The sequence below is a fragment of the Procambarus clarkii genome, chromosome 14 (assembly GCF_040958095.1).
Source record: "Procambarus clarkii isolate CNS0578487 chromosome 14, FALCON_Pclarkii_2.0, whole genome shotgun sequence".
Classification (NCBI taxonomy): Eukaryota; Metazoa; Arthropoda; class Malacostraca; order Decapoda; family Cambaridae; genus Procambarus; species Procambarus clarkii.
The window spans coordinates 11,826,770-11,850,464 of NC_091163.1; the positions used below are offsets into that span (position 1 = coordinate 11,826,770).

Sequence of the window (23,695 nt, forward strand, 5' to 3'; positions counted from 1 at the left end):
AATGGCAATATTTCTTATGTCCCTTTGTACGAAAAGTTAACAACCCCCCTTTTTTGGGTGTTTTTTTCTCTCTCTCTCCTTTGTTTCTATGCGGATTTTCTTGTTACCTTAACATCTTGGAGAATGCATATCCGGCACTAAGCATGTGAAGTTGGAACGAAATTGGTCAAGATGTTACTCAACCATAGGTGGCAAAAATTGTGATTTTTATATCTTTTTTGGCCGATTTATTTACAGATTTCAAACTCTATTCTCTTTCTCTATTTAGGTTGTATTGATGAACGAGGACCAGATGAGGACCTTATTACTTATATATGGGCAATAAAGTTACTGCAATATATATGTTTCGTTATAAGAACATAGGAATGAAGGTAACTGCAGAAGGCCTATTGGCTCATTTGAGGCAGCTCCTATTTATATCCACCCAATTTCATTCATATATATATGTCTAACCTACTGTTATACAGTTGAGGGACCCAGTGTCTGTTTTACAATTATCCCTAATATATCCCTATATTTTTTTTGGGTGTTTTTTTTTTACTTCATTTCAACACATATTGACCTACAACTTTTACATATTCTAGTACAAATGCCAAGCAGTGTTTATTAAAACATACAAGAAAACTCATTAATTAGAACTACTCCATATTCATTGTCAATATCTTTCAACTTCAATTATCTCTTAAACAGGAATTTCAACTTTGAGACCTACCCAGCCAAAAACCAGCGTTGAATGTAATGAAATGCCACTTTCTAGGTGAGTCCCGGAGGCTCCCCGGAGCTATCCAGGCTGAATGGATGTGTATAACTTTCTGGCATCAGTCAATGTGCTTGGAGTTCTTGCCTACGAGGACGACGAGCCAGAACCTGGTCCCCTCAGAAGAGGCATGAGGAGCAATGGCCTATAGAAACCCCCCCCCCTGTGGTTGGGAGCATTCTATGTTTGCCATCGACCAGAATAGGCACCCAGAAAGGTAGGCGCCCCAAAACAAACTCCTATTCTGGTAAAATTATTGCTACCGAAAGTCGAACAAGTGGACAGAACTCCCCAAACGAGAATTAGCAGACGAGCATGACATCATCATGTTGCTGCGCTGCCGTCTGTGCAACCTCCCTCCCTCCAAGGGAGGGGGAAGGGGGAGCCCCAGATCCCTCGTACTGGCTACCCAAAACTAGTTCTTAAGCTGGATGTCAAAACACACAAAAAATACCGGAGACTGGAGGGAGGGTGGGATAACGGGGAGCCTCAGGGACTCATCCAGAAAATGGCGTTTCATTACATTCAACACTGGTTTTCTGTAGACCGGGTCAACACTGGTCGAGGACCCGGCTGACCGGATCAGCCTGGTCCTCGACCAGGCCTCCACCTCCAGGAAGCAGCCCGTGACAGCTGACCTATTTTACTGCTAGGTAACAGGGGCATAGGGTGAAAGAAACTCTGCCCATTGTTTCTCGCCAGCGCCTGGGATCGAACCCAGGACCACAGGATCACAAGTCCAGTGTGCTGTTCGCTCGGCTTATTAATATAGATTATATTCTGGTATCCAGTTCTCACTGTAAATGAATATGCCTCCATAGGTTTCTATGAAAGCTCCAAATACTGCATTTACCTCTGTGAGGAGGCCATTCCTGAATAGTACTTCATTTTTATTCCTTGTATATTGATAAAGATGATGAGGTTACAGTGTACAGTATTTTGACTGGGAGATTTTTCAGGCAAGTCTGTTATACATATCAGATTATCAGACCAGATATAAGATATGTTCTGACAGTACTGATTGTATAGTATTGTTGCCTCTCATAACTGTAGCTCTGCTATGGGGTGAAATTTTACCTGTGACTCTGGTATGCAAATGGTTCTTTCAACTAGTTCCAGTACTATACATTCCCTCTGTTCCACCTTTGGAACAGAGGGAACATCTTCTGGGTCTAAAAAATATTTGACTTTCTTTTTTCTTGTTTGCCACTTTTTGTGTAGCATTCTGTGTCTTACACATGAAAGTCTGGACAGCTGAGGGCATAGTATTTTCTTCCCTCGAGTGATGTTTTGCACGTGTTTAGATGGAAATATCTGCATGTAGATCCAAAATGACTTTTTTCCATCCTAAAGTATATTTGGACATTTTTCAGATGGGGGGATAACTGCATAATAATCTCTTTCTCTTCCCAGAATATCTGTCTACAAATGCCAAGTGTGCTATGTTTTGTGTGAATGACAAGCTTTTGTTATCTAATGTTGCACTTAAAATAACTGTCATTCCCTCTGAATTGTTATTTCAGAGGAAATGACAATTCTCTCTGAAATTTTTATTGCTTTGTGTTATTTCAGATATGTAGTGAAATGAGTTAGATAAAGCTTGGATGTAGCAGCCAAGTGATTTTTATCAACACCTCGAAAGACTAGATTTAGAAAGTTGCATTATATATATAAAATAGAGACAGATACAGAGGACAGAAAAAGTGCCTACCCATCTTCTTTGTCTGTTACTGCTTTCTCTTGCTGTTGCTGTTGTTTTTCTTGAACACGTCGCTCACTTTCCTGGATTTTTTTAAGGTGTTCCTCTGGAGGGATGCGAACATAGGGCTGACACAGCCAAGGAGGCATAGGCAGACGTGACTGCTCACTACCTGGGTCTGGAGTCCAAGCCTTCTCCCCAGTGCTATAGGGAGTCATCCGGGCCTTGAGATCCTCCACTACAGCCACCATCTCTTCTGCCGTAGACGTCTTGGAAAGTCGGTAGCGGAGGTCAAAGTTTTCACACAAACTCAGACTGTAGGTAAATGAGAAAATACTGACATGACATACATTATCATTACTGTACTATAATAATCAAATAATAATAATGCAGGTGTGTGTGTGTGTGTGTGTGTGTGTGTAATTACCTAAGTGTAATTACCTAAGTGTAGTTACAGGATGAGAGCTACGCTCGTGGTGTCCCGTCTTCCCAGCACTCTTTGTCATATAACGCTTTGAAACTACTGACGGTCTTGGCCTCCACCACCTTCTCACTTAACTTGTTCCAACCGTCTACCACTCTATTTGCGAAGGTGAATTTTCTTATATTTCTTCGGCATCTGTGTTTAGCTAGTTTAAATCTATGACCTCTTGTTCTTGAAGTTCCAGGTCTCAGGAAGTCTTCCCTGTCGATTTTATCAATTCCTGTTACTATTTTGTACGTAGTGATCATATCACCTCTTTTTCTTCTGTCTTCTAGTTTTGGCATATTTAATGCTTCTAACCTCTCCTCGTAGCTCTTGCCCTTCAGTTCTGGGAGCCACTTAGTAGCATGTCTTTGCACCTTTTCCAGTTTGTTGATGTGCTTCTTAAGATATGGGCACCACACAACAGCTGCATATTCTAGCTTTGGCCTAACAAAAGTCATGAACAATTTCTTTAGTATATCGCCATGTGTGTGTGTGTGTAATTACCTAAGTGTAATTACCTAAGTGTAGTTACAGGATGAGAGCTACGCTCGTGGTGTCCCGTCTTCCCAGCACTCTTTGTCATATAACGCTTTGAAACTACTGACGGTCTTGGCCTCCACCACCTTCTCACTTAACTTGTTCCAACCGTCTACCACTCTATTTGCGAAGGTGAATTTTCTTATACAGTATTTCTTCGGCATCTGTGTTTAGCTAGTTTAAATCTATGGCCTCTTGTTCTTGAAGTTCCAGGTCTCAGGAAGTCTTCCCTGTCGATTTTATCAATTCCTGTTACTATTTTGTACGTAGTGATCATATCACCTCTTTTTCTTCTGTCTTCTAGTTTTGGCATATTTAATACTTCTAACCTCTCCTCGTAGCTCTTGCCCTTCAGTTCTGGGAGCCACTTAGTAGCATGTCTTTGCACCTTTTCCAGTTTGTTGATGTGCTTCTTAAGATATGGGCACCACACAACAGCTGCACATTCTAGCTTTGGCCTAACAAAAGTCATGAACAATTTCTTTAGTATATCGCCATCCATGTATTTAAATGCAATTCTGAAGTTAGAAAGCATTGCATAGGCTCCTTGCACAATATTCTTAATGTGGTCCTCAGGTGATAGTTTTCTATCTAGAACCACTCCTAGATCTCTTTCTTTATCAGAATTCTTTAAAGATTTCTCACATAATATATAGGTTGTGTGGGGTCTATGTTCTCCTATTCCACATTCCATAACATGACATTTATTAACATTAAATTCCATTTGCCAAGTGGTGCTCCATATACTTATGTGTGTGTGTGTGTGTGTGTGTGTATATATATATATTATATATATATATATATATATATATATATATATATATATATATATATATATATATATATATATATATATATATATATATATATATATATATTTCTTGATGCTTCTATATTGGAGCGGAGTCTTGAGGTGGGTAGAATATAGTTGTGCAATAATTGGCTGTTGATTGCTGGTGTTGACTTCTTGATGTGTAGTGCCTCGCAAACGTCAAGCCGCCTGCTATCGCTGTATCTATCGATGATTTCTGTGTTGTTTACTAGGTTATGGTTACTTCCCATAACCAAACCATCGCCAGAGAAATCCTAGTAAACAACACAGAAATCATCGATAGATACAGCGATAGCAGGCGGCTTGACGTTTGCGAGGCACTACACATCAAGAAGTCAACACCAGCAATCAACAGCCAATTATTGCACAACTATATTCTACCCACCTCAAGACTCCGCTCCAATATAGAAGCATCAAGAAATATGGACCAATAGGCTTTCTACAAACACTTCTATAAATATATATATATATATATATATATATATATATATATATATATATATATATATATATATATATATATATATATATATATATATATATATATATATATATATATGATGGTCAAGTGGATTAAGGCGTCTTGTACATACCAGTTGCGTTGCTTCTGGGAGTATGGGTTCGAGTCACTTCTGGGGTGTGAGTTTTCAGTTGCATATTGTCCTGGGGACCATTCAGGCTTGTTCGCATTTGTGTTCCTCACGTGTGCCCCAAAGAATGAGGTGATTTGGTAAAATGCTATGCCCAAGATTACTATCCGAGTGCCGGCGGTGGGGTGGTTCAAATAGCTTAGGCTATCACCTCATTATGTCCGGTCGTGATGGTCAAGTGGATTAAGGCGTCTTGTACATACCAGTTGCGTTGCTTCTGGGAGTATGGGTTCGAGTCACTTCTGGGGTGTGAGTTTTCAGTTGCATATTGTCCTGGGGACCATTCAGGCTTGTTCGCATATATATATATATATATATATATATATATATATATATAACATATATATATATATATATATATATATATATATATATATATATATATATATATATATATATATATATATATAATGTGTGTGTGTGTATATCAGGAAAATAAACATGTGATTAAAAATGCGACAGTGTCATACCACGGAGGAAAATTTAAAGAGGAATTTCCTTAAGTACTTTCGTATATTAATACATCTTCAGAAGGAGTGGTTTTACAGGTCGAGTACTGGACATATATAGGCAGGAGAGAATGGTGGAGTGAGGTGAGGTACAATACGTGTACACTGCAGAGGGCCTATTGGCCCATCTGATGCAGCAACCACACACAGGCCCACACATAGATAATTATAGCATAAAATTGTAAATATTTACAATGAATTAGTGAGACAAATGTGTTCCAATGATCCTACTTAAATCGCCCTTTAATTGACCTATTAAAAATGGATCTAAGTTATATAGACCACTGCTAATGTTCAAATTACTTTCTTTTGTGATCTGTATCAAAGCAGTTTCAATTATGTTTCTGTTATAGGTGCATTTACAATTCGCATTTACATTTACAATACTCCATACCCATTTAGTGGATGGTAGTGGACCCCATACCCATCCTGTGGGTGGTAGTGGACCCCATACCCACCCTGTGGGTGGTAGTCATCACCATACCCATCCTGTGGGTGGTAGTGGACCCCATTCCCATCTTGTAGGTAATAGTAGACCCCATACCCATCATGTAGGTGGTAGTGGACCCCATACTTATCCTGTGGGTGGTAGTGGACCCCATACTTATCCTGTGGGTGGTAGTGCACCCCATGCCCATTCTGTGGGTGGTATAGTGACCTCATACCCATACTGTGGGTAGCAGTGGCCCCCTCATACCCACCCTGTGGGCAGTAGTGGACCCCATAGCCATCCGGTAGCCAGTAGTGGACCCCACACCCACCCTGAGGGCGGTAGTGGACCCCTTATCCATCCTGTGGGTGATAGCGGTCCCCAAACCCATCCTGAGGGCAGTAGTGGACTCCATACCTATCCTGTGGGCGGTACTTGACCCCATAAGCATATTGTGGTCGGTAATGGATCCAATACCCAATAATAATAATAATAATTTCCAATAATAATAATGGAATGGATCTTTGGTCCCACCTCTCAATTGTCAATCAACTGGTGTACAGATTCCTGAGCCTATTAAGCTCTATCATATCTACATTTAAAACTGTGTATGGAGTCAGCCTCCACCATATCTCTGCCTAATGCATTCCACCTGTTAAATATTCTGACACTGAAAAAGTTCTTTCTAATGTCCCTGTGGCTCATTTGGGTACTCAGTTTCCACCTGTGTCCCCTTGTTCACATACCACCCGTGTTAAACAGTTTATCTTTATCCACCCTGTTAATTCCTCTGAGAATTTTGTAGGTAGTGATCATGTCTCCCCTTACTTGTCTGTCTTCCAGTGTCCTGAGGAGCATTTCCCGCATCCTTTCCTCGAAACTCATGCCTCTTAGCTCTGGGACTAGCCTAGTGGCATACCTCTGAACTTTTTCTAGCTTCGCCTTGTGCTTGACAAGATATGGGCTCCATGCTGGTGGCCGTATACTCCAGGACTGGTCTTACATATGTGGTATACAAGGTTCTGAATAATTCCTTACACAGGTTCCTGAAGGCAGTTCTGTAGGCATGTGTGTGTGTGTGTTAATTTGACATATAGAATAAAGTTCAGTCTTATAAAGAAAATGAACAATTAACTGTAGTCAAAAGATAAAATATTTTCATACCAGTGATGAAGGAGCTTGAAGACATGTCCTCGAGCATAACTTGTTGGACAGGGGTACTGTATGGCCAGCTGAAGGTACTCAAGAGCAACATGCCATACAGGTGGGTGAGTGCCAGTGAAGAGGGCCGGGTTGTGCAGGTTTCCTTCTGCACTCATAACACCATCAGCACCTGTGTCAGAAAGGCAGCGTTCCACGTCTGCCTGATACTGGATGTTGCCATTGGCCAACACAGGCACACTCACTGCTTCTCTGCATGACACCAAGCACAACATTAGGTTTATGAACAGTAACTTTATAAACACATACTCTCTTTTTTTGTATTCAAGGTCTATGGGTATTCTAAAGCTCTAAATAATAACAGGCCTACTTAACCCTTCAACTGTGCATGTCAATGAGGGATGATTGTCCCATTTCTGACCCCATTGTGGGAGTCAATGAGGGACGATTTAAGGTGCCATGTAAGATTACAAGTCCTAGGCATTCACAAGGCTCACATTTGCTTCAACAGGCCTCAAGTAATCAAACTCCAAATTGGAAAAAATCATCGCACCCATCCTGGGTGTGAGGGCCTTACTACTGAGAGAGCAACCATGGGTGGTGCAGACATGGTTAAGAACATAGAGAAATTAGTACAGAGGAAAAGAGAGACATTGATCTAAGAAATTTAAATATTCTAATATTCAGCAAGACAAGGGGTGAGAAAATATTATGAAGCACACACAAAGAATGGTTAAAAAATGGAACGAAGGAAAATGAAAAAAATACAGTACAATGTTGGAAGAGGCTAGGGAATGCAGTCAGGTAAGGAAGGAGGCACAAGACAGATACTGGCAAGAGTTGCTCAGTCCATTGGTAATGCTAAGAACCTTAAAGACATATGGAGCGAAGTAATGAAAATCAGGGGTTGTAAGAAAAAATTCATAGCACACCCAGATCCAGGAAAGGTTGCTAATGAATTAGTAGATAAATGGACCAGTGCTGCTAGTATGGAGTCCTTATCTGAAGACACGAGAAAGATCACTGATTCATGGGACTATATTAGAAAAGGAGTAACTTAATGCGCTTTAAATACAGGATCAGCAACATTCATTGCGATAACTTACAATGAGGTATTTAATGATGTTAAAAGTAGCAGCTCTACTGCTCCAGGAAAGGATAGAGTAACGTAAGACATTCTTAATTATTTAGCAGGTATAAAACCTAGTCCCTTACTTGATTTGTTTAACATGAGGCTGTGATCATTCTTATACCAAAGTAATATGGCAGTTACAGGCCTGTATTCTTAACATCCTGCTTTTGTAAAATAATGGAAAGGGTATTGTTAAATAGGTTACTCTACTTTGTAGGAGATAACATAATTCATTGTGTCAGGGGGGACAAGCAGCCATTGTCTAGCCAGGTTACACATACAGTACATAATAGGCTTATATCGAGGTCTCCTGCCCCCCCACCCCCATGGTCGAATTACTGACCCTTCCCAGGATGCAGCCCCACAACAAGCTGACTAACTCCTGGATACTTATTTACTGCTAGGTGAACAGGTTTATTAGGTGATAAGAAACATACCCAATCATTTATCATTTCTGTCCTGCATGGGATTCGAATTTGGAATTCTCAATTGAGAGTCAAGAACAAACCCAACTGTACTAGGAGACCCAAAACATGTCCAATAACCTCTTTGGTTTTATCAAGTGCAAAAGTACTGCAAATTGTCTCAAAGTACTTGTCTAATATGGATGACAACTGTAGAGTTTTTGTTGATCTGCAAAGAGCATTTGATAATGCCAATGGGGAAGTAATCATATATGAATTAGCCGATATGAGAATAACAAGAAGATTGCTGCATTGGATACACGATTACCTACAAGGGAGGAAAGATCAGGTGAGTTACCAAGAATGTATGTCCGGGGAAAGGATGTTTCAGTTAGGGTACCTAAGGGGGAGTTTTAAGTCCCACTGTTGGGTACCTATCTTGCAGATGTTATACATAAGCACTGTTCGGTCCCTGATGGACTATGCATTATAAATGTATGTATTAGACCATGGCATCATTCAATTTGATGGAGTTCTAGCCTACCGAGGACCACAAGCCAAAACACGGCCCCTTCAGAGAGGCGCAAGGAGCAGTGGCCTATAGAAACCCCCATGTGGTTGGAAGCATTCTATGTGCCATCTACCAGGTTGAATCTCGTGAAGAGGAGTCCTTCATGTTAGTTATATATGCATTCTCTGCTTGAAACTTTGAGTAAATATGTCTTTTATGATATTAGAATTAGTTTTATAATAGCAAGATATTATACCCGTAGTTATTAAGTAAATAAACACTGGTGAACATGAAATATGAGAGAAGGTGACGAGACCTGCCTGATGGGATAATTTACTATCACCAAATGCCCCTGTTCACCTAGTAGTAAGGGTGTACCTTAGCTATACATACCCATTTCTAATTTATTTAGGGTGGTTTTATTTTTGAATTAAATCTGGGTGAGACATAAATTAAAAATATGCTGCACAAATGATGTTAGGTAAGAAGGGTTAAAATGTCAAAAACTTTATTCATTGAATGCTTAAAGTTATAATTATGACTATATGGACTATTAAAAAAGAGAGAGGGAAGTAGGGATCCAAGACCTCTTCCTGTTATACAACTTGGGTGCTGAACAAGTAATTATCAAAAGAAGGCACCATGCCAGGAAGGCTATGTAGCAGTAAGGCAGTGAGGTGAGGCAGCTACTTATTTGAGAAACGCTTATTTTATTTACCTTATAAGCTGAGGCAACTTATTTTTTTGAGGAATACTCAGCTGATTCCTCTACATTTAGCATGGAACAAATTTGTGTCCAAGACCTCTTCCTGTTACACAATTTGGCTGTGTGTAACCAAATTAGAAGTGCTCTACAAATCAAGAGACCCAGAATGTGGAATGACCTCCCGAATCATGTCAAAGGCTGTACCTTTCTCAACCAGTTTAAGAGCAAAACCAAGTACTACCTAATTAACTCCATGTAACCTAACTTACCCCCTAAATGTCAACCCATGTCTTGCTTCTCTTGCTTTGTTGAACAGCAGAGCTATGGGTGGCGCAAGGGCATGGGAGGCGCTTTTGTATACAATGGATGGGATTTCACTGATGTTCCCAGCTTTGGTTTTTAGTGAGTGCATGGCAGTGGACTGTATGCATTTACGATTATTAGTTTATCATCCTGATTGCAAATCTCTAGTGCTATTTTGTCAATGTACAAGGTTCAGATATCACTGATCACAATGAATAAATTCACAAGGGCCTTGATGAAGATTCAAACCTATGCGCTGGAGGTTCCCAGACGCACTCTAGTCAACTGTACCAAGACCTGGTATCAGAATTGCAACCTGGAGTGCTACTGCCCTCATGAGGATCTCTAGGCTTCCACTGAAGACTAACTGGGGTTTCACACAGTTTCCCCATGCACACGGGCTGTCAACCAAATAGTGCTACCTCTGACTTCAATACACAGAGAAATCACAATACTGTAATATATAGGCCCTCTCTGTTAAAACATTCCTTCTTGTTTAGTGAAATTTTGCACAGTTTTGGATGGAAAATTTGGAAATTTTCAGTGGCATGGACATGTATTTTGGATATTTCTACTGTTTCTTGGGCTCTTATATTTACGTTCCACTAGTTCTTCATCACAAAATAATCCATTATTTATTTTGTCATTATTAAGTGATACTATGGCTCCGGTTCCCGCTTGGCCGACCGGCGGGAGCTGGTCGGCCGAGCGGACAGCACGCTGGACTTGTGATCCTGTCGTTCTGGGTTCAATCCCGGGCGCCGGCGAGAAACAATGGGCAAAGTTTCTTTCACCCTATGCCCCTGTTACCTAGCAGTAAAATAGGTACCTGGGTGTTAGTCAGCTGTCACGGGCTACTTCCTGGGGGTGGAGGCCTGGTTGAGGACCAGGCCGCGGGGACACTAAAAGCCCCGAAATCATCTCAAGATAACCTCAAGATGGCTACAAACTGCACAGTGGTGCTGTGAGCTGTTTCAGCATGTACTACCCATTTTGAAATTTAAATTCAAATAAGTTTATTGAGGTATAAATACACACACAAAGGAATGAGATAGCTCAAGCTATTCTCACCCTATATAGTACACGGTGTTCATATATACACACATCACAAACAAGCAATATATTAGATAAACATGCAGTTCTTCCTGTACACATACATTATGTTAACAAACATGCACACAAATACTTTTATGATTAAGTACATAGACATAAGTAGAAATAAAGAGGCTAGAAATAGGCATTCAGACAAATAAAAACAAAGTTACAATCTTGGTGCAAAGTTCTTATATCTCTCCAGAATATCATCAATCTTTCCATTGTGACACATCCAAGCTATTTCTTCAGGAATAGTCCTTATCTCAGTATTTCTATATACAGGGGTACCTCAGTTTAAGAGTTTAATTCGTTCCTGGAGATGGCTCATATTCCGAAGCTAATTTCCCCATAAGAAATAATGGGAAATGAATTAATCCATTCCTGACTACCCCAAAAACCCCACATCAACCTAAATTTTTATACCTAATTCATCTAAATAAACCTACAAAACTATGTTCAAGTTATTACTTACCCTTGCTGAGGGCTGCTGTTGGTGTATGGAAGATGTGAGGAGGAGGGAGGAGGAGAGGTGTTACTGTTTGGAAGGGGAGTCTCCTTCCATTATAACACTTTGATGACTGATATTGATAAAGACTACACACAATTGACCGATGATAGCATGGACAGTGAAAATGAGATACAGCCGCCTCCCATGGCGAGGCCTATACGCTCACCCATGCCACCTCGCCCAGTGTCTATCCCAATTCACCCTCGACCACACAGTTCCTGAGCTTATTTACAGTCTGAGGATATTTTAGGTGACGAGTCAGAGGAAGGTGACTCTTTTTCTGGTTTTAGTGAAGTGGAATCAGAACATAGTGTTATCGAGCCTGGTGTCAGTATTAGTGGTGTTACTGGGCGAGATTTTGTCGCATCAGCAGTGTCTCGCCCAGCCAAGCGCCACCGCATGGAAAAAGATGAGACACCAAGAGCCTCATGTTCACGTGCCTCTACCTCACGTGCACGTAGCGGCCATACTGTGCATAGACGGGCTTCAGCTCCTGGTCCACGGGGTGCATCGCTTCCTCGCCGTAGTGCCCCTGTTGCGTCCCCTGCGTCTCGCAGGACACCAGGTGTACTAGTGTGGAGTGATAGTGCTGGTTTTATTCCCTGAATTCTTGCCTTTGACAATAAAGACATTGGGATTACAGAGCTTTTCCCCTGATAATGGAGAGGATATGAGTGAATGTGATTATTTTACAGCATTCTATGATGAGCCGCTCATGGAATATATTGTACACCAAACGAACCTTCATGCGGCTCATCTCATTAGAAGAGAGATAACGGAATTTTCACAATTGCAATGTTGGAAAAACCACCAATGTAGGTGAAATGTATGTGTTTCTAGCGATATGTATGTTGATGAAACACTGTCAAACATGCTCTCACAGATTACTGGAGCAAAGATCTGACTATTCCAACACCTTTCTTTGGGAAATATATGTCCCAAGACAGATTTCAGATACTCCTCAGGTGTCTGCATTTTGCATGTAATGAGGACCGGACAAAGAATGATAGATTTTGGCGAGTGAGGCACTATGTGAATGAAGTGATTGAAAAATTCAGAGATTTTTACGTACCAGCACAGAAGCTGGTGATTGACGAATCCCTTGCACTTTTCAAAGGACGTGTTTCATTCAAACAGTATATTCCCTCTAAACGAAACAGATTTGGATTGAAATTCTTTGTACTGTGTGACTGTGAAACAGGATACATGTTACACATGATTCTGTATTCAGCTAGCGCTGTAGACATTCCTGGTAATGACGAACATGGTTTCTCTGGTAGTGTGGTGAAGTCACTGATGGCAACATGGATGAACAAGGGCCACATCCTATACACAGGTAATTACTACACAAGTCCATTGCTAGCTAGGTTCTTGATTGAAAATAGAACCGGGTTGGTTGGCACAGTAAAGGCACGAAGAAGGGAAATGCCAGTGTTTGGCGGTGGACTTGCAGTTGGTGAGTGCCAGGTACGGAAATGTGATCAAATACTCTCAGTACGGTGGAAAGACAAGAGAGAAGTGAACATGCTGACAACCGTTCATGAGGGTACAATGTTGAACAGTGGCAAGGTGCACCGTGTATCGAGAGAACTAGTATATAAGCCAGATTGTGTTCTTGACTACAATCTCAACATGCGTTTGATTGATAAGGCTGACATGATGATTGGCACAATCGAGTGTGTGCGGAAAACATTGAAATGGACGAAAAAAGTGCTTTTCCATCTTGTTGACATGAGCATGTTGAACTGCTATAATTTGTATCTGGTGAAAACTGGACGTAAACCTATTTTCCGTTCATTTGCTTTTACACTTGCAACACAGTTATTAGCAAAGTTTGGTCAAGAAGTCCCTGGCATACGAAGACCAATCATGAACCCAGTGTTGCAGCATGCTGCAACACCCAGGCTCGCTCACATAGATGCCTTTCAGCAACACAGACTAAAGAATTTGCCACCAGGTGGAAAGCGTGCAATAGGCCAACCTGCATGCCTAGTATGTAAAACAACAAAACGAAGAGAACAGAAACGTAACATGGTGTGAAGGGTGTGGAATTGCATTGTGTGCTGTCGACTGCTTCAAAGACTACCACTCACTCCAAGACTTCTAAATGTGCAATAATAGTGCAAAAACCTGTACATAGTGCATGCTAGTGTGTACATATAAAATAATGAACATTGTGATTACTGTCCATAATATAATGCTGTAATGGAAAACGTTTGTGTGCGCATGTGTATACTCGATGTATGCAACATATATTGACAATAACTGTGAAGTAACATTATGTGCAACACAATTAGTGACAAATAATGCAAAGAATACACGCCTAGACACTGTAAATAATGATGCGAAAATAAATTCGTGGCAACTCTGGCTGCTTGAAGACCGCGCGCGAAGCCTCCGGGACGCACCGTGCATGAGCGAACATGGAAACTGTAACGTCATCACCCATCTTGTCGGCTCAATTACGTCACCGGTAAGTACAATTGAATTTTTTTTTATTTTTCCCGTGATCGAGGAACACGACTTAAGAGGTTAGGAAGAATTATTTTTTTTTTTTTTTTTTTTTTTGTATGCGCCTGTGGGTGTCAAATGGTATATAGCTATGCGCCATTTAAGGGTTAAGGACCTGCCCGAAACGCTGCGCGTATTAGTGGCTTTACAAAAATGTAAATACCATGCTATGTATTCTCACAAACCCAAATGTACCTTCTTGTATATAAATAATAAATAAATAATAAGAAAATAATAATAATATGCACAAAGAGAAGCTGGATAATAAATGAAAGGGTCTCATAACAACAATGAGAGGGATTTTAGCGAGAGTGGATAAAGATAGATCACGCTGTTGGTAGTCGAGGACTTCAGCTTGAAATCCATAGACTGAGGAAAATGAAGCTAGAACATAGAACTTTTGGACCTGTAGATTCGCAAACCTTATCCTGGAAACATTCATGTATCAACATGTTAAACAAGCTGCGAGGATAAGGGAAGGGGATATTCTCTCAATGTTGGATTTGATGTTCACCAAGAAAGAGGAAGAGATATTTGATATTCAGTACCTTCCTCCCTTGGATAACAGTGACCATATCCTTTTGGTAATAAAGTATACAATGGAAGCAACACATTTGGATGTACACTAAGAAAAGTAACCAGTACAAATTAGCAGAACCCCCATAGAGATCTTAAGCAATATTGTACATGGCATTAACCATGATATTAAATTAAATTATACAGTATAGGTAAATTAACCATGATAATATGTCAAGTGATGCTGCAACATGAATGGGGTTAACAATGAGCTTACTAACTTGACCGCTTTAATATGTGGCCAGGAGGCAAGGCCTGTGAGCGGTCCCTTCTGGTCCCTGGTGCGGCCATGCACAGTGAGAAGTGAGGCACCAGCACGCTCCAGCATCTTGGCATATTCTACAGTCCTAATCTTGTCCTCAAACACCCGGATTTTTGCTGTGATAGCCACATCAACCTCTGTTGATGCACGTTCGACTGTGACAAGAGGGAGAGAGAAGTTAGACTACTCCATCATTTCAGACAATAAGAATTTGTTATACTCACACTCAACAATGTGAAATTCAATATTCAATTCATATAAAAGTATTTATTGCAAATATTTCAGCATTAAGGTTTCAGCAGTTAAGGGCCCTTTAATGTTACTTTTGTTACAGTTCACATTTAAGTGTGATATTGGAATTTCACACCTTGATTCAAAGGAACTATTCTCATCAGAGACAAGTGTATCAAAATGGTCCCCTCTCTCTTTATTAACCAACCTAAATAGTGCAACTGACATCTGACACTGCCTTATGGCCGCTGGTAATGATGGTCAACACCATCATCAGAGCACTCATTCAAACATTTAAGTTACATTAAAAGTTTGGCATACTTTGTCATTAGTTCTCATGGGAGGCTACCAGTTCTATTAGAGAGGTACCAGTTCTATTAGGGGGATATCAGTACTATTAGGGGGTACCAGGTCTATTTGAGGGTATCAGTTCTCTTGGGGGTTGGCAGTTTTCTTGCGAGTTATAAGATCTCTTGAGGGCTATCAGTTATCTTGAGGACACCAGTTCTCTTGGGGGATTACCAGTTTTCTTAGGGGCTACCAGTTTTCTTGTGGACCACTAGTTCTTTTTGAGACCACCAATCTTGGGGTCTACCAGATGTTGGGGTAACCCCAAGATCTGGGGGTGTTATTCATAGACTGTTTTTGAAATTTTGATTTCACCAAAATGATATTTGGTGAAATCTGGTGGTCGCCAAGAGAAATCTTGGAGGCCCACCAGATTTCTTGGGGTCATTGGATCTCTTGGGGGCTAACAGTTCTCTTTGGGGGTATCAGTTCTCTTGAGAACCACTAGTTCTTTTACAGGTTGCCAGTTCTCTTAGGGGTTAACAATTCTCTTGGAGCTACCAGTTCTCTTCGGGCCTACCGATTTCCTTAGGGGCAACCAGTTCTCTTTGGGGCAATCAGTTCTCTTGGAGGCGCCAGTTCTCTTGGGGCAACCGGTTCTTTCAGGGGCAACTGGTTCTCTTGGGGGGCAACTGGTTCTCTTGGGGGGCAACTAGTTCTCTTGGGGGCATCAGTTCTTTCGGGGGGCACCAGTTCTCTCGGGGGGCACCAGTTCTCTTGGGGCACCAGTTCTCTTTCGGCAACTAGTTTTCTTGGGGGCAACCAGTTCTCTTGTGGGCAACCAGTTCTCTTGGGGCACCAGTTATCTTGGCAGTACCAGTTCTCTTGGGGCACCAGTTATCTTGGAGGCACCAGTTATCTTGGCAGTACCTGTTCTCTTGGGGCACCAGGTATCTTGGAGGCACCAGTTATCTTGGGGCACCAGTTCTCTTGGGGCACCAGTTCTCTTGGGGCACCAGTTATCTTGGAGGCACCAGTTATCTTGGGGTACCAGGTATCTTGGGGCAAAAGTTCTCTTGGGGCACCAGTTTTCTTGGGGCACCAGTTCTCTTGGGGCACCAGTTATCTTGGGGGCACCAGTTATCTTGGCACACCAGGTATCTTGGGGGGGGGGGTACCAGTTATCTTGGGGCATCAGTTCTCTTGGGGGCACCAGTTATCTTAGGGCATCAGTTCTCTTTGGGGCACCAGTTATCTTGGGGCATCAGTTCTCTTGGGGCATCAGTTCTCTTGAGGCATCAGTTCTCTTGGGGCATCAGTTCTCTTGGGGCATCAGTTCTCTTGGGGCATCAGTTCTCTTGAGGCATCAGTTCTCTTGGGGCATCAGTTCTCTTGGGGGACCAGTTCTCTTGGGGTCATCAGTTCTCTTGGGGACCATCAATTCTCTTGGGGATCATCAGTTCTCTTAGGGACCATCAGTTCTATTGAAGCCATCAGTTCTCTTGGGCCCTTCAGTTCTCTTGGGCCCTTCAGTTCTCTTGGGAGACTATCAGTTCTCTTGGGACCATCAATTCTCTTAGGGCCATCAGTTCTCTTGGGGCCAGCAGTTCTCTTGGGGTCAACAGTTCTCTTGAGACCATTAGTTCTCTTGGGACCATTAGTTTTCTTGGGGGCGTCAGTTCCATTGGGACCATCAGTTCTCTTGGGGATATTAGTTCTCTTTGGGAATGAGTTCTCTTGGGAACTATCAGTTCTCTTGGGACCATCAGTTCTCTTGTGACCATCAGTTCTCTTGGGGATCAGTTCTCTTGGGACCATCAGTTCTCTTGGGACCATCAGTTCTCTTGGGGCCATCAGTTCTCTTGTGGCCATCAGTTCTCTTGGAGCCATCAGTTCTCTTGGGGCCATCAGTTCTCTTGGGACCATCAGTTCTCTTGGGGCCATCAGTTCTCTTGGGGCCATCAGTTCTCTTGTGGCCATCAGTTCTCTTGGGACCATCAGTTCTCTTGGAGCCATCAGTTCTCTTGGAGCCATCAGTTCTCTTGGGGCCATCAGTTCTCTTGGGGTCATCAGTTCTCTTGGGACCATCGGTTCTCTTGGGGCCATCAGTTCTCTTGGAGCCATCAGTTCTCTTGGGACCATCAGTTCTCTTGGAGCCATCAGTTCTCTTGGGGTCATCAGTTCTCTTGGGACCATCAGTTCTCTTGGAGCCATCAGTTCTCTTGGAGCCATCAGTTCTCTTGGGGCCATCAGTTCTCTTGGAGCCATCAGTTCTCTTGGGACCATCAGTTCTCTTGGAGCCATCAGTTCTCTTGGAGCCATCAGTTCTCTTGGGGCCATCAGTTCTCTTGGAGCCATCAGTTCTCTTGGAGCCATCAGTTCTCTTGGGGCCATCAGTTCTCTTGGGGTCATCAGTTCTCTTGGGACCATCAGTTCTCTTGGAGCCATCAGTTCTCTTGGAGCCATCAGTTCTCTTGGGGCCATCAGTTCTCTTGGAGCCATCAGTTCTCTTGGGGCCATCAGTTCTCTTGGGACCATCAGTTCTCTTGGGGCCATCAGTTCTCTTGGGGCCATCAGTTCTCTTGTGGTCATCAGTTCTCTTGGGACCATCAGTTCTCTTGGAGCCATCAGTTCTCTTGGAGCCATCAGTTCTCTTGGGGCCATCAGTTCTCTTGGGGTCATCAGTTCTCTTGGGACCATCAGTTCTCTTGGGGCCATCAGTTCTCTTGGAGCCATCAGTTCTCTTGGGACCATCAGTTCTCTTGGAGCCATCAGTTCTCTTGGGGTCATCAGTTCTCTTGGGACCATCAGTTCTCTTGGAGCCATCAGTTCTCTTGGAGCCATCAGTTCTCTTGGGGCCATCAGTTCTCTTGGAGCCATCAGTTCTCTTGGGACCATCAGTTCTCTTGGAGCCATCAGTTCTCTTGGAGCCATCAGTTCTCTTGGGGCCATCAGTTCTCTTGGGGCCATCAGTTCTCTTGGGACCATCAGTTCTCTTGGAGCCATCAGTTCTCTTGGGGCCATCAGTTCTCTTGGGGCCATCAGTTCTCTTGGGGCCATCAGTTCTCTTGGGACCATCAGTTCTCTTGGAGCCATCAGTTCTCTTGGAGCCATCAGTTCTCTTGGGGTCATCAGTTCTCTTGGGACCATCAGTTCTCTTGGGGCCATCAGTTCTCCTGTGACCATCAGTTCTCTTGTGACCATCAGTTCTCTTGGGGCATCAGTTCTCTTGGGGCCATCAGTTCTCTTGGGGAACCAGTTCTCTTGGGGATCAGTTTTCTTGGGACCATCAGTTATCCTGGAGCACCAGTTCTCTTGGGCCATCAGTTCTCTTGGGGAACCAGTTCTCTTGGGACCATCAGTTGTCTTGGGACCATCAGTTCTCTTGGGACCATCAGTTCTCTTGGGGAATCAGTTCTCTTGGGGAATCAGTTCTCTTGGGGATCAGTTCTCTTGGGGCCATCAGTTCTCCTGGAGCACCAGTTCTCTTGGGACCATCAGTTCTCTTGGGGCATCAGTTCTCTTGGGGCATCAGTTCTCTTGGGGCATCAGTTCTCTTGGGCCATCAGTACTCTTGGGTCGATCATTTCTCTTGGGGGGGGGGGGGGCATAAGTTATCTTGTGGACCACCAATTCTCTTTGGACCACCATTTCTCTTGGGGCCACCAGTTCTCTTAGAGGCAGCCAGTTCTCCGGGATACACCAGCTCACTGTGTAAAAATAATCTTGACCACTCTGTACTCCCCTAGTTGTGCTTGCGGGGGTTGAGCTCTGGCTCTTTGGTCCCTCCTCTCAATCGTCAATCAACTGGTGTACAAATTCCTGTGCCTACTGAGCTCTGTCATATCTACATTTGAAACTGTGTATGGAGTCAGCCTCCACCACATCACTGCCTCTGTATATTTGACAATGTGTTTATGGATTGAAACAAGAATGAACCAAGATATTTGTGGTAATAATTGCTTCATCTGTTTACGATTCTCAATGTTTCGTTCCACACTGACTTCAAAGGCACTTTTCAGAGAGGTCGTAACCTACAATTATTTTATACAGTAATTGCAAATACCACTTACTTGGGGTATTGTATTTGTTAATAAACGGTGCATGCACGAAGCCAATTACTCTTGGTCTGTACCAGGTCCGTACCAGACCTGTCTGTAACAGGTCAACTGTTCATGGTCTGTGCTAGGCCACTTACCATTGGTCAACACAGGTAGCTAACTCATAACTCACCTTGGCAATGGTGTATGCCAGACAACTTATGGTTGATCACGCCTGATCATGTCACTCGCCAGCACTATGCACCACACCATACAGCAGCAATGCAGGGCAAGTTATTTGCTCAAGATGCATTCAAATAACTTACTCATAGTGCGGACCAGGTCCCACTCATCCTGGAGGAAGGCCCCGTAGTGTCCCCGGCGGGCGATGGCTTGTGGGCAGCCGAGGTTAAGGTCAACGGCGTCGCAGAAGGGCGCCGCCAGCCTGCACGCCTCCACGAACGTGTCTGGGTCGTTCGAGCAGAACTGTTGACAATAATTATTTTACACTACCTGAATGGAATGTCCATCTTCTAATGTAACAAACCCAGCACAATATTGCAAATATTCCTGATATAAATTGAATTTTATTTCCGTGCTGAAGCACTGTTTTATTAAATGGATACAACAATGTACTGAATCGCCTTGACCATTACCTGAGAGAATGTGAACCTCTAAGAGACATCAGAAAAGTGTGTAGCATAATAAACCCGACATTGTTTGAGTTAGGAAAATACTATCTGTCAAATATTGATACTGTTCTCTAAAGATTTCCTCATTTTGCACCCTCAAGGTAACATAAGATTTTAAGGGTTGACAGATGTTAATCTTCTTGTTTGATAAGCTGTTCACTTGAGACAGTTAAGCAAGTCCCAGCTGTGTCTGGGTACCAGTGACAGGATGAACAACCCAGCGGGTTTTCTTCCTATTGGGGGGGGGGGGGGGTTGTACATGCTGCTATGGCGGTATGTCCACTCACAGGATGAGTGGCACTGCCAAATAAACTTGCCCCTTGGGGTAAAATACAAAAATAAAAATGTATTGTATTAATTTAAAAAAGAAAACTCTTAAAATGATAAAGATATTTGTGAAATTCACGGCATTGTTAATGAGAGAAAGAACAAAATTATATACATGAACAATTATTCTTAAGAAAATCACATGAAGGCAACGCGTATACTGTATATACAAAAGTTTAAATATAGATCTGTATCTTTAAATGGAAGTATCTATTTGTATGTATTTTCGAGGTAGGAGGCCAGATGTTCGGGGTTAGCTGCACCCAATTTTTCCAGTTATTGCTATTAGCTACTTTCCGAACATACCTGGTTGATGGGGCTCTGGGAGTTCTTCTACTCTCCAAGCCCGGCCTGAGGCCAGGCTTGACTTGTGAGAGCTTGGTCCACCATGCTGTTGCTTGGAGCGGCCCGCAGGCCCACATACCCACCACAGCCCGGTTGGTCCGACACTCCTTGGAAAAACTATCTTGTTTTCTCTTGAAGATGTCTTCGGTTGTTCCTGCAATTTTTCTTATAGTCGCTGGGAGGATGTTGAACAACCGCGGACCTCTGATGTTTATACAGTGTTCTCTGATTGTGCCTATGGCACCTCTGCTCTTCTGTGGTTCTATTCTGCATTTTCTTCCATATCGTTCACTCCAGTATGTTGTTATTTTACTGTGTAGATTTGGTACTTGGCCCTTCAGTATTTTCCACGTATATATTATTTTATATCTATCTCGTCTCCTCTCTATAGTGAGTACATTTGCAGACCTTTGAGACGATCCCAATAATTTAGGTGCTTTATCGCGTCTATGTATGCCGTATATCCGTATATGTTCTCTGTATTCCCTCTATTTCAGCAATCTCTCCTACTCTGAAGGGAAAAGTGAGTACTGAGCAGTCCTCAAGACGGGACAACACAAGTGATTTGAAGAATACAACCATTGTGATGGGATCCCTGGATTTGAAAGTTCTCGTAATCCATCCTATCATTTTTCTGCCTGACGCAATATTTGCTTGGTTATGCTCCCTAAACGGTAGGTCGTCAGACATCATTATTCCCAAATCATTTACATGTTGCTTTCTTACTATGGACAAATTTTATTGTGTTTTGTACCCTGTATTATGTTTAAGAAACTAATTTTTACCATATGTTAGTACCTGGAATTTATCGCTGTTAAACGCCTGACAGCTGGGTGGACAGCGTTTCGGATTCGTAGCCCTGAGGTCCCGGGTTCGATCCCCGGTGAAGGTGGAGACAAATGGGCAAAATGTTTCCTTCGCCCTGATGCCCCTGTTACCTAGCAGTAAATAGGTACCTGGGAGTTAGTCAGCTTCTACGGGCGGTAGAAGCTGACACACACACACTGAATAGCTGATTGGTAGAAGCTGAATACACACACACACACACACACACGTGTGTGTGTGTGTGTGTATTCACCTAGTTGTGCTTGCGAGGGTTGAGCTTTGCTCTTTCGGCCCGCCTCTCAACTGTCAATCAACTGTTTACTAACTACTTTTTTTCCCCCACACCACACACACACACACACACACACCAGGAAGCAGCCCGTGACAGCTGACTAACTCCCAGGTACCTATTTACTGCTAGGTAACAGGGGCATTCAGGGTGAAAGAAACTTTGCCCACTTGTTTCTGTCTTGTGCGGAAATTGAACCCGCGCCGCAGAATTACGAGTGCTGCGCGCTATCCACCAAGCTACGAGGCCCCTACGAGGCTCCTTGTGTGTGTGTGTGTGTGTGTGTGTGTGTGTGTGTGTGTGTGTGTGTGTGTGTGTGTGTGTGTGTGTGTGTGTGTGTGTGTGTGTAATTACCTAAGTGTAGTTACAGGATGAGAGCTACGCTCGTGGTGTCCTGTCTTCCCAGCACTCTTTGTCATATAACGCTTTGAAACTGTGTGTGTGTGTGTGTGTGTGTGTGTGTGTGTGTGTGTGTGTGTGTGTGTGTGTGTGTGTGTGTGTGTGTGTGTGTATGTGTGTGTGTGTATGTGTGTGTGTGTATGTGTGTGTGTGTATGTGTGTGTATGTGTGTGTGTGTGTGTGTGTGTGTGTGTGTGTGTGTGTGTGTGTGTGTGTGTGTGTGTGTGTGTGTGTGTGTGTGTGTGTGTTCGTCTCAATATTTGCTGACGATGCCAAAATTATGAGAAGGATTAAGACAGAGGAGGACAGCATGAGGCTTCAAGATGATCTGGACAAACTGAAGGAATGGTCAAACAAATGGATGTTAGAGTTTAACCCTAGCAAATGTAAAGTAACTAAAATAGGTGTAGAGAGCAGGAGGCCAGATACAAGGTACCATTTGGGAGATCAAATCATTGAAGAATCAGTGAAAAAGACCTGGGGGTTGATATCATGCCAGACCTGTCTCCTGAAGCCCACATCAAGAAAATATCATCAGTGGCATTTGCTAGGTTGGCCAATATAAGAACTGCCTTCAGAAACTTGCATAAAGAATCATTTATAACCTTATATACCACATGTAAGACCAATCCTGGTGTATGCAGCTCCAGCATAGAGCCCGTATGTAACCAAGCACTCCTCTGTGGAGTGTGGTGATCCACACTCTTGGTGATCACCGGACTATGGGCTTACTAAATTGGAAAAGGTTTAAAGGAATGTCACCAGACCAGTACCTGAGCAGAGGGGGTATGAGCTACGAGAGATTACGGGAGCTGAATCTCATGTCGCTGGAAGAAAGAAGAGTTAGGAGAGACATGATCACCACATAAAAGATTCTGAGGAATCGATAGAGTAGATAAACAGAGTATATTTAACACAAGTGAAACACGAACAAGGGGACACAGGTGGAAACTGAGTACTCAAAATGAGCCATAAAGACATTAGAAAGAAATTTTTTTACTATCAGAGTAGTTTACAAATGGAAGGCGCTAGGCATTGATGAGGAGGAGGCTGACTCCATACACAGTTTCAAATGTAGATATGATAGAGCCCAATAAGCTCAAGAACCAGTATGCCACTTGAGTGCCGGTTGAGAGGCAGGACCAACGAACCGAAGCTCAACCTCCCGCAAGGACAATTAGGCGAGTAAAAGAGGTGAACAACTGTC

The 23,695-nt window shown here is 42.7% G+C and overlaps 1 protein-coding gene across 4 annotated transcripts in view; it reads right to left on the reverse strand.

The window, feature by feature from the left end:
- LOC123771567 (Dihydrouridine synthase 1) overlaps window positions 1–23,695 on the reverse strand; it is a 171,918-nt gene that overhangs the window by 11,599 nt on the left and 136,624 nt on the right. For all 4 annotated transcript variants that reach the window (XM_069324394.1, XM_069324393.1, XM_045764179.2 and 1 more), the window contains 4 exons: window positions 19,938–20,097; window positions 15,012–15,207; window positions 7,048–7,296; window positions 2,469–2,771 (listed from right to left, as the gene is read on the reverse strand). In XM_069324394.1, the coding sequence (XP_069180495.1) occupies window positions 2,469–2,771; window positions 7,048–7,296; window positions 15,012–15,207; window positions 19,938–20,097 (908 nt within the window). The remainder of the gene's footprint in view (window positions 1–2,468; window positions 2,772–7,047; window positions 7,297–15,011; window positions 15,208–19,937; window positions 20,098–23,695) is intronic.